General features: G+C 48.9%; 1 protein-coding gene across 1 annotated transcript in view; it reads left to right on the top strand.

The window, feature by feature from the left end:
• Positions 1-15,065, top strand: part of LOC139256635 (FYVE and coiled-coil domain-containing protein 1-like) — a 175,339-nt gene extending 160,274 nt beyond the window's left edge. The window contains exons 10-11 of the mRNA XM_070874278.1: positions 11,493-11,639; positions 12,396-15,065. Of these exons, the coding sequence (XP_070730379.1) occupies positions 11,493-11,639; positions 12,396-12,507 (259 nt within the window). The 3' untranslated portion in view covers positions 12,508-15,065. The remainder of the gene's footprint in view (positions 1-11,492; positions 11,640-12,395) is intronic.
• The last annotated feature ends 385 nt before the right edge of the window (positions 15,066-15,450 follow it).

Below are 15,450 nucleotides of genomic sequence, written 5' to 3'. Positions count from 1 at the left end.
GGGCTGGGTTTTCAGCCCCCTTGCGCCTCTGGTAGAGTCAATCGTGCAACGCTCCCCAAGGCCCCAGATGCAAAATTTGGCCCTAACGTCCCATTATACGCCCGCTCCAGGAAACGTCTGAAAAACCAGGCATCCCCACATCCAGTAGGCGGGATTTGCTCCGACTGTAATTTGAGTGCGGCAAACCAGTCCCACCCACCACTTCCCTCAGCGACTATCTTGTCCCACCTGTGACAAGAGTCCGTGGCTCTCGTATCGGACTGTTCAGCCACCAAAGAACTCACTTCAGGAAGGGAAGCAAGTCTTCCTCGATTCCGAGGGACTGCCTATGATAATGATGAATGAGGGAGGCTCCGAAATCACAGGCCACATTGACTGCAGTGTTTGCGCACAGCACGCTGTGTGAAGCTCTGACTTGAAATCGGAACATTTACCTGCTTTTCCAGTGTCCTTACATCTTCATTGAAAGAATTTAGTGGGGGCATTACTAGTTCGCCAGCGTTTCATCCTCCATGCTATTGCCAGCTGGCGTCAGGATACAACAAGAGCTCTTGGCCATGTCAGGACACGGATGAGGAGGGGCTGAAGATGTCTGAAGAGGGCTTACCCCCCCGCAAGGGTTTACAGGCACCGACGCTCATACTTCGAGCTCTCTGACTAGATTAACGACTTGGAAGAAGGGACCGAGTGTAACGTAGCCAAGTTTGCCGACGACATAAAGATGGGAGGAAAAGCAATGTGTGAGGAGGACACAAAAAATCTGCAAAAGGACACAGACAGGCTAAGTGAGTGGGCAAAAATTTGGCAGATGGCAGAAAGTGTGAGGTCATGTACTTTGGCAGAAAAATCAAAGAGCAAGTTATTATTTACACGGAGAAAGATTGCAAAATGCTGCAGTACAGCGGGACTTGTGCATGAAACACAAAAGGGATAGTATGCAGGTACAGCAAATGATCAGGAAGGCCAATGGAATCTTGGCCTTTATTGCTAAGGGGATGGAGTATAAAAACAGGGAAAAGATAGAAAGGAGAATAGTAAAAGTGGAGGGTAGAGAAACCCAAGGCAAAAAACAAAAAGGGCCACATTACAGCAATATTCTAAAGGGGCAAAGTGTGTTAGAAAGACAAGCCTGAAGACTCTGTGCCTCATTGCGAGGAGTATTCGGAATAAGGTGGATGAATTAACTGCGCAGATAGCAGTTAACGGATATGATGTAATTGGCATCACGGAGACATGGCTCCAGGGTGACCAAGGCTGGGAACTCAACATCCAGGGGTATTCAACATTTAGGAAGGATAGACAGAGAGGAAAAGGAGGCCGGGTGGCGTTGCTGGTTTAAAGAGGAAATTAATGCAATAGTAAGGAAGGACATTAGCCTGGATGATGTGGAATCGGTATGGGTGGAGCTGTGGAATACCAAAGGGCAGAAAACACTAGTGGGAGTTGTGTACAGACCACCAAACAGTAGTGAGGTTGGGGACAGCATCAAACAAGAAATAAGGGATGTGTGCAATAAAGGTACAGCAGTTATCATGGGCGACTTTAATCTACATATAGATTGGGCTAACCTAACTGGTAGCAATACAGTGGAGGAGGATTTCCTGGCGTGTATTACGGATGGTTTTCGAGATCAATATGTCGAGGAACCAACTAGAGAGCTGGCCATCCTAGACTGGGTGATGTGTAATGAGAAGGGACTAATTAGCAATCCTGTTGTGCGAGGCCCTTTGGGGAAGAGTGACCATAATATGGTAAAATTCTTTATTAAGATGGAGAGTGACACAGTTAATTCAGAGACTAGGGTCCTGAACTTAAGGAAAGGTAACTTCGATGGTATGAGGCGTGATTTGGCTAGAATAGACTGGCAAATGATACTTAAAGGACTGACGGTGGATAAGCTTTGGCAAACATTTAAAGATCACATGGATGAACTTCAGCAATTGTACATCCCTGTCTGGAGTAAAAATAAAACGGGGAAGATGGATCAAACGTGGCTAACAAGGGAAATTAAGGATAGTGTTAAAGCCAAGGAAGCGACAGATAAATTGGCTAGAAAAAGCAACAAACCTGAGGACTGGGAGAAATTTAGAATTCAACAGAGGAGGACTAAGGGTTTAATTAGGAGGGGGAAAATAGAGCATGAGAGGAAGTTTGCAGGGAACATAAAAACTGACTGCAAAAGCTTCTATAAATATGTGAAGAGAAAAAGATTAGTGAAGACAACATAAGAACATAAGAACATAAGAACATAAGAATTAGGAACAGGAGTAGGCCATCTAACCCCTCAAGCCTGCTCCGCCATTCAACAAGATCATGGCTGATCTAGCCGTGGACTCAGCTCCACTTACCTGCCCGCTCCCCGTAACCCTTCATTCCCTTATTGGTTAAAAATCTATCTACCTGTGACTTGAATACATTCAATGAGCTAGCCTCAACTGCTTCCTTGGGCAGAGAATTCCACAGATTCACAACCCTCTGGGAGAAGAAATTCCTTCTCAACTCGGCTCCCCCGTATTTTGAGGCTGTGCCCCCTAGTTCTAGTCTCCCTGACCAGTGGAAACAACCTCTCTGCCTCTATCTTGTCTATCCCTTTCATTATTTTAAATGTTTCTATAAGATCACCCCTCATCCTTCTGAACTCCAACGAGTAAAGACCCAGTCTACTCAATCTATCATCATAAGGTAACCCCCTCATCTCCGGACAAACATAGGTCCCTTGCAGTCGGATTCAGGTGAATTTATAATGGGGAACAAAGAAATGGCAGACCAATTGAACAAATACTTCGGTTCTGTCTTCACAAAGGAAGACACAAATAACCTTCCGAATGTACTAGGGGACAGTGGGTCTAGTGAGAAGGAGGAACTGAAGGATATCCTTATTAGGCGGGAAATTCTGTTAGGGAAATTGATGGGATTTGAAGGCCGATAAACCCCCGGGGCCTCTGTATCCCAGAGTACTTAAGGAAGTGGCCCTAGAAGTAGTGGATGCATTAGTGATCATTTTCCAACAGTCTATCGACTCTGGATGAGTTCCTATGGACTGGAGGGTAGCTAATGTAACACCACTTTTTTAAAAAGGATGGAGAGAGAAAACGGGTAATTATAGACCGGTTAGCCTGACATCAGTAGTGGGGAAAATGTTGGGAACAATAATTAAGGATGAAATAGCAGCGCATTTGGAAAGCAGTGACAGGATCAGTCCAAGTCAGCATGGATTTATGAAAGGGAAATCATGCTTGACGAATCTTCTGGAATTTTTTGAGGATGTAACTAGCAGAGTGGACAAGGGGGAACCAGTGGATGTGGTGTATTTGGACTTTCAAAAGGTTTTTGACAAGGTCCCACACAAGAGATTGGTGTGCAAAATCAAAGCACATTGTATTGGGGGTAATGTACTGACGTGGATAGAGAACTGGTTGACAGACAGGAAGCAGAGAGTCAGGATAAACGGGTCCTTTTCAGAATGGCAGGCAGTGACTAGTGGAGTGCCGCAGGGCTCAGTGCTGGGACCCCAGCTCTTTACAATATACATTAACGATTTAGATGAAGGAATTGAGTGTAATATCTTCAAGTTTGCAGATGACACTAAACTGGGTGGCGGTGTGAGCTGTGAGGAGGATGCTAAGAGGCTGCAGGGTGACTTGGACAGGTTAGGTGAGTGGGCAAATGCATGGCAGATGCAGTATAATGTGGATAAATGTGAGATTATCCACTTTGGGGGCAAAAACACGAAGACAGAATATTATCTGAATGGCGGCAGATTAGGAAAGGTGAGGTGCAACGAGACCTGGGTGTCATGGTACATCAGTCATTGAAAGTTGGCATGCAGGTACAGCAGGCGGTGAAGAAGGCAAATGGTATGTTGGCCTTCATAGCTAGGGGATTTGAGTATAGGAGCAGGGAGGTCTTACTGCAGTTGTACAGGGCCTTGGTGAGACCTCACCTGGAATATTGTGTTCAGTTTTGGTCTCCTAATCTGAGGAAGGACGTTCTTGCTATTGAGGGAGTGCAGCGAAGGTTCACCAGACTGATTCCTGGGATGGCTGGACTGACATATGAGGAGAGACTGGATCAACTGGGCCTTTATTCACTGGAGTTTAGAAGGATGAGAGGGGATCTCATAGAAACGTATATGATTCTGATGGGACTGGACAGGTTAGATGCGGGAAGAATGTTCCCGATGTTGGGGAAGTCCAGAACCAGGGGACATAGTCTTCGGATAAGGAGTAGGTTATTTATGACTGAGATGAGGAGAAACTTCTTCACTCAGAGAGTTGTTAACCTGTGGAATTCTCTACCGCAGAGAGTTGTTGATGCCAGTTCATTGGATAGATTCTTGAGGGAGTTAGATATGACCCTTACGGCTAAAGGGATCAAGGGGTATGGAGAGAAAGCAGGAAAGGGGTACTGAGGGAATGATCAGCCATGATCTTATTGAATGGTGGTGCAGGCTCGAAGGGCCGAATGGCCTACTCCTGCACCTATTTTCTATGTTGCTATGTTTCTATACTGCAACAAAGTCACAAAAACTCCCTCAACAAAAATAAAACCAGACACTAGCAGGGCTCTGAACAACAATGAAATGCATTAAATCAAACAAACTATTTACAAGCGTAATCAACAAAAATCAGGGCATCTGCAATCCTTGTCATGCACATTATTCTGACTTATTTAACGCCACGATTTTCAGCTGGGGCGCAAAAACTTCATTGTGTCATGCCTGATTTTACACTCCCGAACATGGAACCTCATTTTTTTCCGAATTTTGCAGACGAGGGCACAAACTTTTTTCAGGCGGTATCAGGACCGCCTCACCGCCATTACCATGCCGCAATCTCAAAAGCCAAAAATCCAGCCCATCGAGTACAACAGCCAGGGAGTTATGGTGGACCTGTATAAAACACACGTTCGGCCCATGCTAGAGTATTGTGTCCAATTCTGGGCTCCGCACTTTAGGCAGGATGTGAAGGCCTTAGAGAGGGTGCAGGGGAGATTTACGAGAATGGTTCCAGGGATGAGGGACTTCAGTTACGGGGATAGACTGGAGAAGCTGGGGTTGTTCTCCTTGGAGCAGAGAAGGTTGAGAGGAGATTTGATCGAGGTGTTCAAAATCAAGAGGGGCCTGGACAGAGTAGATCGAGAGAGAAACTGTTCCCATTGGTGGAAGGGTCGGGAACCAGAGGACACAGATTTAAGGCGATTGGCAGAAGATCCAAAGCCGACATGAGGAAAAACCTTCTTACGCAGCGAGTGGTTGGGATCTGGAATGCACGGCCTGAGAGGGTGGTACAGGGCAGACTCGTGGCTTTCAAAATGGAATTAAATAAGTACCAGAAAGAAAAACAATTGGAGGGCTCCAGAGAAAGGGCGGGAGAGTGGGATTGGTTGAAGTGCTTTTGCAGAGAACCGGCACAGGCTCGATGGGACGAATTACCTCCTTTCGATGACTCCATGTACAGGGGACACTGAGACACACACGGGGTGTACAGTACCTGACGGGAGTTCCCTTTACCCCCTGTGTACTGTACATGTACAGGGGACACTGAGACACACACGGGGTGTACAGTACCTGACGGGAGTTCCCTTTACCCCCTGTGTACTGTACATGTACAGGGGACACTGAGACACACACGGGGTGTACAGTACCTGACGGGAGTTCCCTTTACCCTGTGTACTGTACATGTACAGGGGGCACTGAGACACACACGGGGTGTACAGTACCAGACGGGAGTTCCCTTTACCCTGTGTACTGTACATGTACAGGAGACACTGAGACACACACAGGGTGTACAGTACCAGACGGGAGTTCCCTTTACCCTGTGTACTGTACATGTACAGGGGGCACTGAGACACACACAGGGTGTACAGTACCAGACGGGAGTGAATCATTCCCTTTACCCTGTGTACTGTACATGTACAGGAGACACTGAGACACACACGGGGTGTACAGTACCAGACGGGAGTGAATCGTTCCCTTTACCCTGTGTACTGTACATGTACAGGAACTGACACTGAGACACACACAGGGTGTACAGTACCAGACGGGAGTTCCCTTTATCCCCTGTGTACTGTACATGTACAGGAACTGACACTGAGACACACACGGGGTGTACAGTACCAGACGGGAATTCCCTTTACCCTGTGTACTGTACATGTACAGGAGACACCGAGACACACACAGGGTGTACAGTACCAGACGGGAGTTCCCTTTACCCTGTGTACTGTACATGTACAGGGGATACTGAGACACACACGGGGTGTACAGTACCAGACGGGAGTGAATCGTTCCCTTTACCCCCTGTGTACTGTACATGTACAGGAGACACTGAGACACACACGGGGTGTACAGTACCAGACGGGAGTTCCCTTTACCCCCTGTGTACTGTACATGTACAGGGGGCACTGAGACACACACGGGGTGTACAGTACCAGACGGGAGTGAATCGTTCCCTTTACCCCCTGTGTACTGTACATGTACAGGGGATACTGAGACACACACGGGGTGTACAGTACCAGACGGGAGTGAATCATTCCCTTTACCCTGTGTACTGTACATGTACAGGAGACACTGAGACACACACGGGGTGTACAGTACCAGACGGGAGTGAACCGTTCCCTTTACCCTGTGTACTGTACATGTACAGGGGGCACTGAGACACACACGGGGTGTACAGTACCAGATGGGAGTGAATCGTTCCTTTACCCTGTGTACTGTACATGTACAGGGGACACTGAGACACACACGGGGTGTACAGTACCAGACGGGAGGGAACCGTTCCCTTTACCCCCTGTGTACTGTACATGTACAGGGGACACTGAGACACACACGGGGTGTACAGTACCAGACGGGAGTGAACCGTTCCCTTTACCCCCTGTGTACTGTACATGTACAGGGGACACTGAGACACACACGGGTTGTACAGTACCAGACGGGAGTGAATCATTCCCTTTACCCCCTGTGTACTGTACATGTACAGGGGACACTGAGACACACACGGGGTGTACAGTACCAGACGGGAGTGAATCATTCCCTTTACCCTGTGTACTGTACATGTACAGGGGGCACTGAGACACACACAGGGTGTACAGTACCTGACGGGAGTTCCCTTTACCCTGTGTACTGTACATGTACAGGGGACACTGAGCCACACACGGGGTGTACAGTACCTGACGGGAGTTCCCTTTACCCTGTGTACTGTACATGTACAGGGGACACTGAGACACACACTGGGTGTACAGTACCAGACGGGAGTGAACCGTTCCCTTTACCCTGTGTACTGTACATGTACAGGAGACACTGAGACACACACGGGGTGTACAGTACCAGACGGGAGGGAATCGTTCCCCTTTACCCTGTGTACTGTACATGTACAGGGGACACTGAGACACACACGGGGTGTACAGTACCAGACGGAGTGAATCATTCCCTTTACCCTGTGTACTGTACATGTACAGGGGACACTGAGACACACACGGGGTGTACAGTACCAGACGGGAGTTCCCTTTACCCTGTGTACTGTACATGTACAGGGGACACTGAGACACACACAGGGTGTACAGTACCAGACGGGAGTTCCCTTTACCCTGTGTACTGTACATGTACAGGGAACACTGAGACACACACTGTGTGTACAGTACCAGACCAGAGGGATTTGTTTTCTTTTACCCAGTGCTTTCTGTAGGTTCAATATGGGGTGTATTTCATCAGGCATTTTTGGCCACTAGATTGAGACCCATAGATTCCCTGATCAGTGAGATGTGTGTCACTGAGGAAAGTGAATGAGATTGGTTAGATCAGAATCTGCGTTACCCATTCTCCTGGCTACCATGTGGTTATGCACACTAAGTAATACAAGGTACTGGTGTAATTTTTGTACCATCCAAAAACCAAATACCCAGGGCTAATTGACAGCGTCACAATCAGCAAGTACGTAGCTGAACATGGGCCCAATTCTGTCACTGGGTCCATCAGGGGTGTCATGATGCTGCCCAGAGGACTAGCAGCCCAGAGGTCGTGAGTTCAAATCGCATCATGGCAAGTTGTGAAAGTGAATTCAATAAATCTGGTCATTTGTGGGCTGCACCCAGGTAAAATTACCATGAAGCTGTTGGGTTGTTGTAACATAGAAACATAGAAAATAGGTGCAGGAGTAGGCCATTCGGCCCTTCTAGCCTGCACCACCATTCAATGAGTTCATGGCTGACCATGCAACTTCAGTACCCCATTCCTGTTTTATCGCCATACCCCTTGATTCCCCTAGTAATAAGGACTTCATCTAACTCCTTTTTGAATATATTTAGTGAATTGGCCTCAACAACTTTCTGTGGTAGAGAATTCCACAGGTTCACCATTCTCTGGGTGAAGAAGTTTCTCCTCAACTCGGTCCTAAATGGCTTACCCCTTATCCTTAGACTGTGTCCCCTGGTTCTGGACTTCCCCAACATTGGGAACATTCTTCCTGCATCTAACCTGTCTAACCCCGTCTGAATTTTAAACGTTTCTATGAGATCCCCTCTCATTCTTCTGAACTCCAGTGAATACAAGTCCAGTTGATCCAGTCTTTCTTGATATGTTAGTCCCGACATCCTGGGAATCAGTCTGGTGAACCTTCGCTGCACTCCCTCAATAGCAAGAATGTCCTTCCTCAAGTTAGGAGACCAAAACTGCACACAATACTCCAGGTGTGGCCTCACCAAGGCCCTGTACAACTGTAGCAACACCTCCCTGCCCCTTGTACTCAAATCCCCTCGCTATGAAGGCCAACATGCCATTTGCTTTCTTAACCGCCTGCTGTACCTGCATGCCAACCTTCAATGACTGATGTACCATGACACCCAGGTCTCGTTGCACCTCCCCTTTTCCTAATCTGTCACCATTCAGATAATAGTCTGTCTCCCTGTTTTTACCACCAAAGTGGATAACCTCACATTTATCCACATTATACTTCATCTGCCATGCATTTGCCCACTCACCTAACCTATCCAAGTCACTCTGCAGCCTCATAGCATCCTCCTCGCAGCTCACACTGCCACCCAACTTAGTGTCATATGCAAATTTGGAGATACTACATTTAATCCCCTGTCTAAATCATTAATGTACAATGTAAACAGCTGGGGCCCCAGCACAGAACCTTGCGGTACCCCACTAGTCACTGCCTGTCATTCTGAAAAGTACCCATTTACTCCTACTCTTTGCTTCCTGTCTGACAACCAGTTCTCAATCCACGTCAGCACACTACCCCCAATCCCATGTGCTTTAACTTTGCACATTAATCTCTTGTGTGGGACCTTGTCGAAAGCCTTCTGAAAGTCCAAATATACCACATCAACTGGTTCTCCCTTGTCCACTCTACTGGAAACATCCTCAAAAAATTCCAGAAGATTTGTCAAGCATGATTTCCCTTTCACAAATCCATGCTGACTTGGACCTATCATGTCACCTCTTTCCAAATGCCCTGTTATGACATCCTTAATAATTGATTCCATCATTTTACCCACTACCGATGTCAGGCTGACCGGTCTATAATTCCCTGTTTTCTTTCTCCCTCCTTTTTTAAAAAGTGGGGTTACATTGGCTACCCTCCACTCCATAGGAACTGATCCAGAGTCTATGGAATGTTGGAAAATGACTGTCAATGCATCCGCTATTTCCAAGGCCACCTCCTTAAGTACTCTGGGATGCAGTCCATCAGGCCCTGGGGATTTATTGGTCTTCAATTCCATCAATTTCCTCAACACAATTTCCTGACTAATAAGGATTTCCCTCGGTTCCTCCTTCTTACTAGACCATTTTATATCCGGAAGGTTGTTTGTGTCCTCCTTAGTGAATACCGAACCAAAATACTTGTTCAATTGGTCTGCCATTTCTTTGTTCCCCGTTATGACTTCCCCTGATTCTGACTGCAGGGAACCTACGTTTGTCTTTACTAACCTTTTTCTCTTTACATATCTATGGATACTTTTGCAGTCCATCTTAATGTTCCCTGCAAGCTTCCTCTCGTACTCTATTTTCCCTGCCCTAATCAAACCCTTTGTCCTCCTCTGCTGAGTTCTAAATTTCTCCCAGTCCGCAGGTTCACTGCTATTTCTGGCCAATTTGTATTCCACTTCCTTGGCTTTAATGCTATCCCTGATTTCCCTTGATAGCCACGATTGAGCCACCTTCCCTTTTTTATTTTTACGCCAGACAGGGATGTACAATTGTTGTAGTTCATCCATGCGGTCTCTAAATGTCTGCCTTTGCCCATCCACTGTTAACCCCTTAAGTATCATTCACCAATCTATCCTAGCCAATTCACGCCTCATTCCTTCAAAGTTACCCTTCTTTAAGTTCTGGACCATGGTCTCTGAATTAACTGTTTCATTCTCCATTCTAATGTAGAATTCCACCATATTATGGTCACCCTTCCCCAAGGGGCCTCGCACAACGAGATTTCTAACTAATCCTCTCTCATTACACAACACCCAACTGGTTCACTAATTACCCGATCTGATCGACACGTCATTCCAGTCCCACACTGCATAGGCATTGACCCCATGGTCCCCCCTGGATGCCTTTGAAGGGAGGGAAACAGAGATAGCAGTTCATTCTGACCTGGTTCCAGCCGCCTCGTATTACAGCTGCCTTCTTCATCTCTGTGGCATCGAGAGTTGTACAACTGTGATCCATTCATTTGTTAAATAAACAAAACCAGAACCAGGGGATGGGCACTTCACACTGCCAGTTTGTCATGGATCTTTTCTCTTTCTACGGTTTGATAGTTTCAATCTGTGTGGGCATGGGGTGCATTGTGACAGTCTGTCTAATGGAGCAGGGCATTGCGTTCCTACATGTCAGGGCTAATTATCCCAAACATGCAGATTATCCGATTAATTTACACCGAACCAACAATCCAGATCAGCATTCCTGTGTTCCTGCAATTGGTGTAAATTTATTTTAAATGAAGCGTGGGATCAGTTTCACAACAACAACATTTATCGAGCGTCCTTAACATAGTAAAATGTCCCAAGGCGACATTAGGACAGGTGATCAAACACTGTGTCAAAGAGGTTGGTTTTAAAGAAAGACACAGACATTTAGGGAGGGGATTCCAGAGCTTTTTTCGATGCAACTGAAGGAACGTCCGCCAATGGGGGAGCGATTAAAATCGGGGACGCGTAAGAGGCCAGAACTGGAAGAGTGCAGATATATCGGAGGGTTGTCGGGCTGGAGAAGGTTACAGAGATAGGGAGGGGTGAGGCCATGGAGGGATTTGAACACAAGGGTGGGCATTTTAAATTGAGGCGTTGCCGGATCGGGAGCCAACCATCCAGTCAAGCTGGCAGAGCTGAGTCTCTGATTGTCCGGTGGGAACACTCGGTCAGTAAGAGCTCAACATTGGGAAATGTCTTTTTAAAATGCTTAGTGTGAAACTACAGATAAAATGGAGGGTGGGCAGGGCTCTATTTAATTTCCTTATCGGTGATGTTTACCCTTCAACACCCATTCTCAGAGCCAAGAGAGTTGAAGAAGATTTGAAGGAGACACTGAAAAAGGCACGAGAAGATGCAAGAAGCAAGGCAGAGGAATTCCAATGCGAAGTGCAGGATCTCAGAGAGACGGTCAGGTCCTTGAAGGAGAGGACAGTGGAACTACTCAGGTGAGGATCAGAGAAACAAGAATCAGTGAATCGAGAGCTCGGAGTGATCAGCAGAAGAGGCGCCATCTGCATTTTATGATCTGTAGTGAGTGTGATGGGGTGTGCAGTGAGTGTGATGGGGTGTGCAGTGAGTGTGATGGGGTGTGCAGTGAGTGTGATGGGGTGTGCAGTAAGTGTGATGGGGTGTGTAGTGAGTGTGATGGGGTGTGTGCAGTGAGTGTGATGGGATTTGTACTGAGTGTGATGGGGTGTGCAGTGAGTGTGATGGTGTGTGCAGTAAGTGTGATGGGGTTTGTACTGAGCGTGATGGGGTGTGTATTGAGTGTGTGTAGAGAGTGTGATGGTGTGTGTGTAGTGAGTGTGATGGTGTGTGTAGTGAGTGTGTGTAGAGAGTGTGATGGTGTGTGTAGTGAGTGTGATGGTGAGTGTAGTGAGTGTGATGGTGTGTGTGTAGTGAGTGTGATGGGGTGTGTGTACTGAGTGTGATGGGATTTGTACTGAGTGTGCGTAGTGAGTGTGATGGGGTGTGTGTAGTGAGTGTGATGGGGTGTGTAGTGAGTGTGATGGCGTGTGTAGTGAGTGTGATGGTGTGTGTAGTGAGTGTGATGAGGTGTGTAGTGAGTGTGAGGGGATGTGTACTGAGTGTGATGGTGTGTGTAGTGAGTGTGATGGTGTGTGTAGTGAGTGTGATGGGGTGTGCAGTGAGTGTGACGAGATCTGTTCACTGTGACTGACTTTATTCGCCATGTCTCACAGGGAGAAGGACGTTCTATGGCAGAAATCAGACAAGTTGGAGTTTAATCAGCGGCAATCAGATCAGAAACATTCGGCAAGAAAAGCTCAATTTGGAAACAAGAAGGGAATGTAATGACTGAGCTGGTGAACCTGGGAGACATTCAAAGGGTGTCTGTTTTGGAGGGGCTCCGAGTGGGTTGACTTCTGATCCTGTTCGAGGTGTGTGATGTTAGTGGTGGGGTCGGGAACACTTCATGCTGTGGATCCCCAAGGGTCAATCTCCCAGTCACCGGATGTTGATACTCAGGAGCAATGGCAGCGATCGAATCTCACCCATTTTACATCCAATTTTACTGCTGCAATTTCCAACGCTAAGTGCTGCAGGGAATCGAATACGGCCAGGGTGATCTCCTGGACTAGTGTCGATCGCCTGGATGGGTCGGAGAGGAATTTTCCCAGATTTTTTCTCCCTGGGTGTTGATCTGGTTTTAGCCTCTCCCAGGAGATCACATGGCTCTGGTTGGGGTGGAGTGTAGATGTTTTTAGTATAAGGGGTGTTGCAGTGCTGTGGGACGGACAGTTTAGGCTGGGTGCTCTTTACCTTTCCGTCATTGTTCATAGGTTTATATGTAACCTTCAGGGCTGCTGACCGAGGGCCGTGCGGCTCTTTGTCGGCCGGTGTGGACACGATGGGCCGAAATGGCCTCCTTCTGCGCTGTAAATTTCAATGTTTCTAATGAAAGATCCTGCCAGTGGATTCCTGCAAATTGTGACACAACGACCTGACCAAGTTGTGCCCACAATTCACCGGTGTTCACACCAACAGCACGGGATAGGATGGCCAACTCTATGGACGCATTTCATCACTTGACCTTTCACCTCCAACCGTGCCATGACCGCACGCCCTCCTGTAACCCGTGTACGTGGAGGCGGGAGCAAGGTCGTGTCATGACCCCGCCAGACAACCGGCACCATGGGGGAAGTCCGCCGACAATGGCAGTCAAGCTCACAACCTACTTCACCTCTGTCTTCTTCCAGGCCAGGGTTGCCGACTCTAATTGGACATGTTCAGAGAGGTTTCACATCCATTGTCACAACGCACCACCTTCCCATGCCAAATGGATATCACAGAATTCTGCCGCAGAGAAGGAGGCTGTTCGGCCCATGTATTGGTTCTCTGCAATAGTTCTTCAATTTGTCCCACTCTGCCTGCTCTTTCCCCACAGAGTTCAACATTTCTTTTTCAAATATTTATTCACCTTTCGTTTTAAAAGCTCCTTTTGGATCCTGCTTCCCCCACGATTCCGAGTCAGGCATTCTGTGTCCTATCAACCCTCTGCCTAAAAAAAATTCTCCTATTGTCTCTCTTCGTTTTTCTTCATTAAGGAAGAATTTGCATTTCTAGAGCATTTTTTAATGACCTCAGGATGTCCCCAAGCACTTTACAGGCAACAAAGTAGTTTTTGAAGTGTATTCACTGTTGTAATCATGATGATGATGATGATGATGATGATGATGCAGAAAACGCCAATTTGTGCACAGCAAGCTCCCACAGACAGCTCCTTGTGCTCAGATCATCATCAACCAAGCATCCAGCACTGCCTGATCCCAGAAACCATCCCAAAGCTCCCCGATTCTGAGATCTCCCTCCACAATCCCACCAGATCCGAGGATCCCTTTCCCAATTATTCCAGGACCGAATCCAGTGTTCCTCAAACCCAGCGACCCCTCCACCCTGGGACCCCCCCCCGCCCATCCTGGGCCCTCACCACCCTGGAGCTATCCCACCCTGGGATCCCCCCAGCCGAGGAGTCCTCCCCACAATGCAACCCCTCCACACCCTGGGACACCTCCCCCCGGGAACTCCCCACCCTGGGACCCCTGCAACGCCCACCCCCCCCAACATCCCAGGACCAACCCCCCCCCCTCACTCTGGGACCCCCTCCAAACTGGGACCCCCTCCACCCTGGGACCACTCCACTCTGGGACCCGCTCCACTCTGGGACCACTCCACCCTGGGACCTACGTGTGGAGACTGAGGTACTAAATGCAAACTTTGCATCTGTCTTCACCAAGCCAACGGTCATGGACCTTGCTCCCCCGATAGCCCCACTCAGCAGGGCAATATTCTGGTCCTGCTCCTCCTGCATTTACCTCACTAACGGCGCTCACTCCTGCACTGGGCCATTTTGTGGTTGTTCGCTAAACACTGTACAAGACCCATCGGTGAATGTGAAGGAGGGCACGTCACACGGTGTTTAAAACCTGGGCCAGGTGTGGAGGTCCTGAGATTCTTCTTCATGGCACAAAGTGCGATGCAGAGAGTGAGAGAATTCTCCACAATGTTCATGGTCCAAATGGCGGGGGTCAGGGAACCATCTTCACATTGGGAAAAGTTGGGATGTGTCCCTCTCAAAGTTAGAATTCCAAATCTTCAGTTCAGCGAAGTTTTCTCTTCATCTGATTCTTCGTAAAAGTAGCCGCTTTATGGCATGTTTATGTACTCAATGGGCCATCCCTTGTGTGCTCTTCCTTTGTTTTATTCTGTCAGATTAAACACATAGCGCTCCCCTGGAGCTACTGAACATGAACCTTGGCTGTCCCCTGCCCCTCCTCCTGCCCCCGCCCCCTGCCCCTCCCCCTGCCCCCTCCCCCTGCCCGTCCCCCTGCCCCCTGCCCCTGCCCCGGCACCTCCCACTCCCCCTGCCCCTCCCCCTGCCCCCTCCCCCTCCCCCTCCCCCTGCCCCCTGCCCCTGCCCCTCCCCCTGCCCCGGCACCTCCCCCTCCCCCTGCCCCTCCCCCTGCCCCCTCCCCATCCCCCTCCCCCTGCCCCTGCCCCTCCCCCTGCCCCTCCCCCTGCCCCTGCCCCTCCTCCTGCCCCCGCCCCCTGCCCCTCCCCCTGCCCGTCCCCCTGCCCCCTGCCCCTGCCCCTGCCCCCTGCCCCCTCCCCCTGCCCGCTGCCCCTCCCCCTGCCCTGGCACCTCCCCCTCCCCCTGCCCCTCCCCGTGCCCCCTGACCCTCCCCCCTGCCTGCTGCCCCTCCCCCTGCCCCCTGCCCCTCCCCCCTCCCCCTGCCC

Source organism: Pristiophorus japonicus, chromosome 3, assembly GCF_044704955.1.
Source record: "Pristiophorus japonicus isolate sPriJap1 chromosome 3, sPriJap1.hap1, whole genome shotgun sequence".
Lineage (NCBI taxonomy): Eukaryota > Metazoa > Chordata > Chondrichthyes > Pristiophoridae > Pristiophorus > Pristiophorus japonicus.
This window is presented reverse-complemented; position numbering and strand designations above follow the sequence as displayed.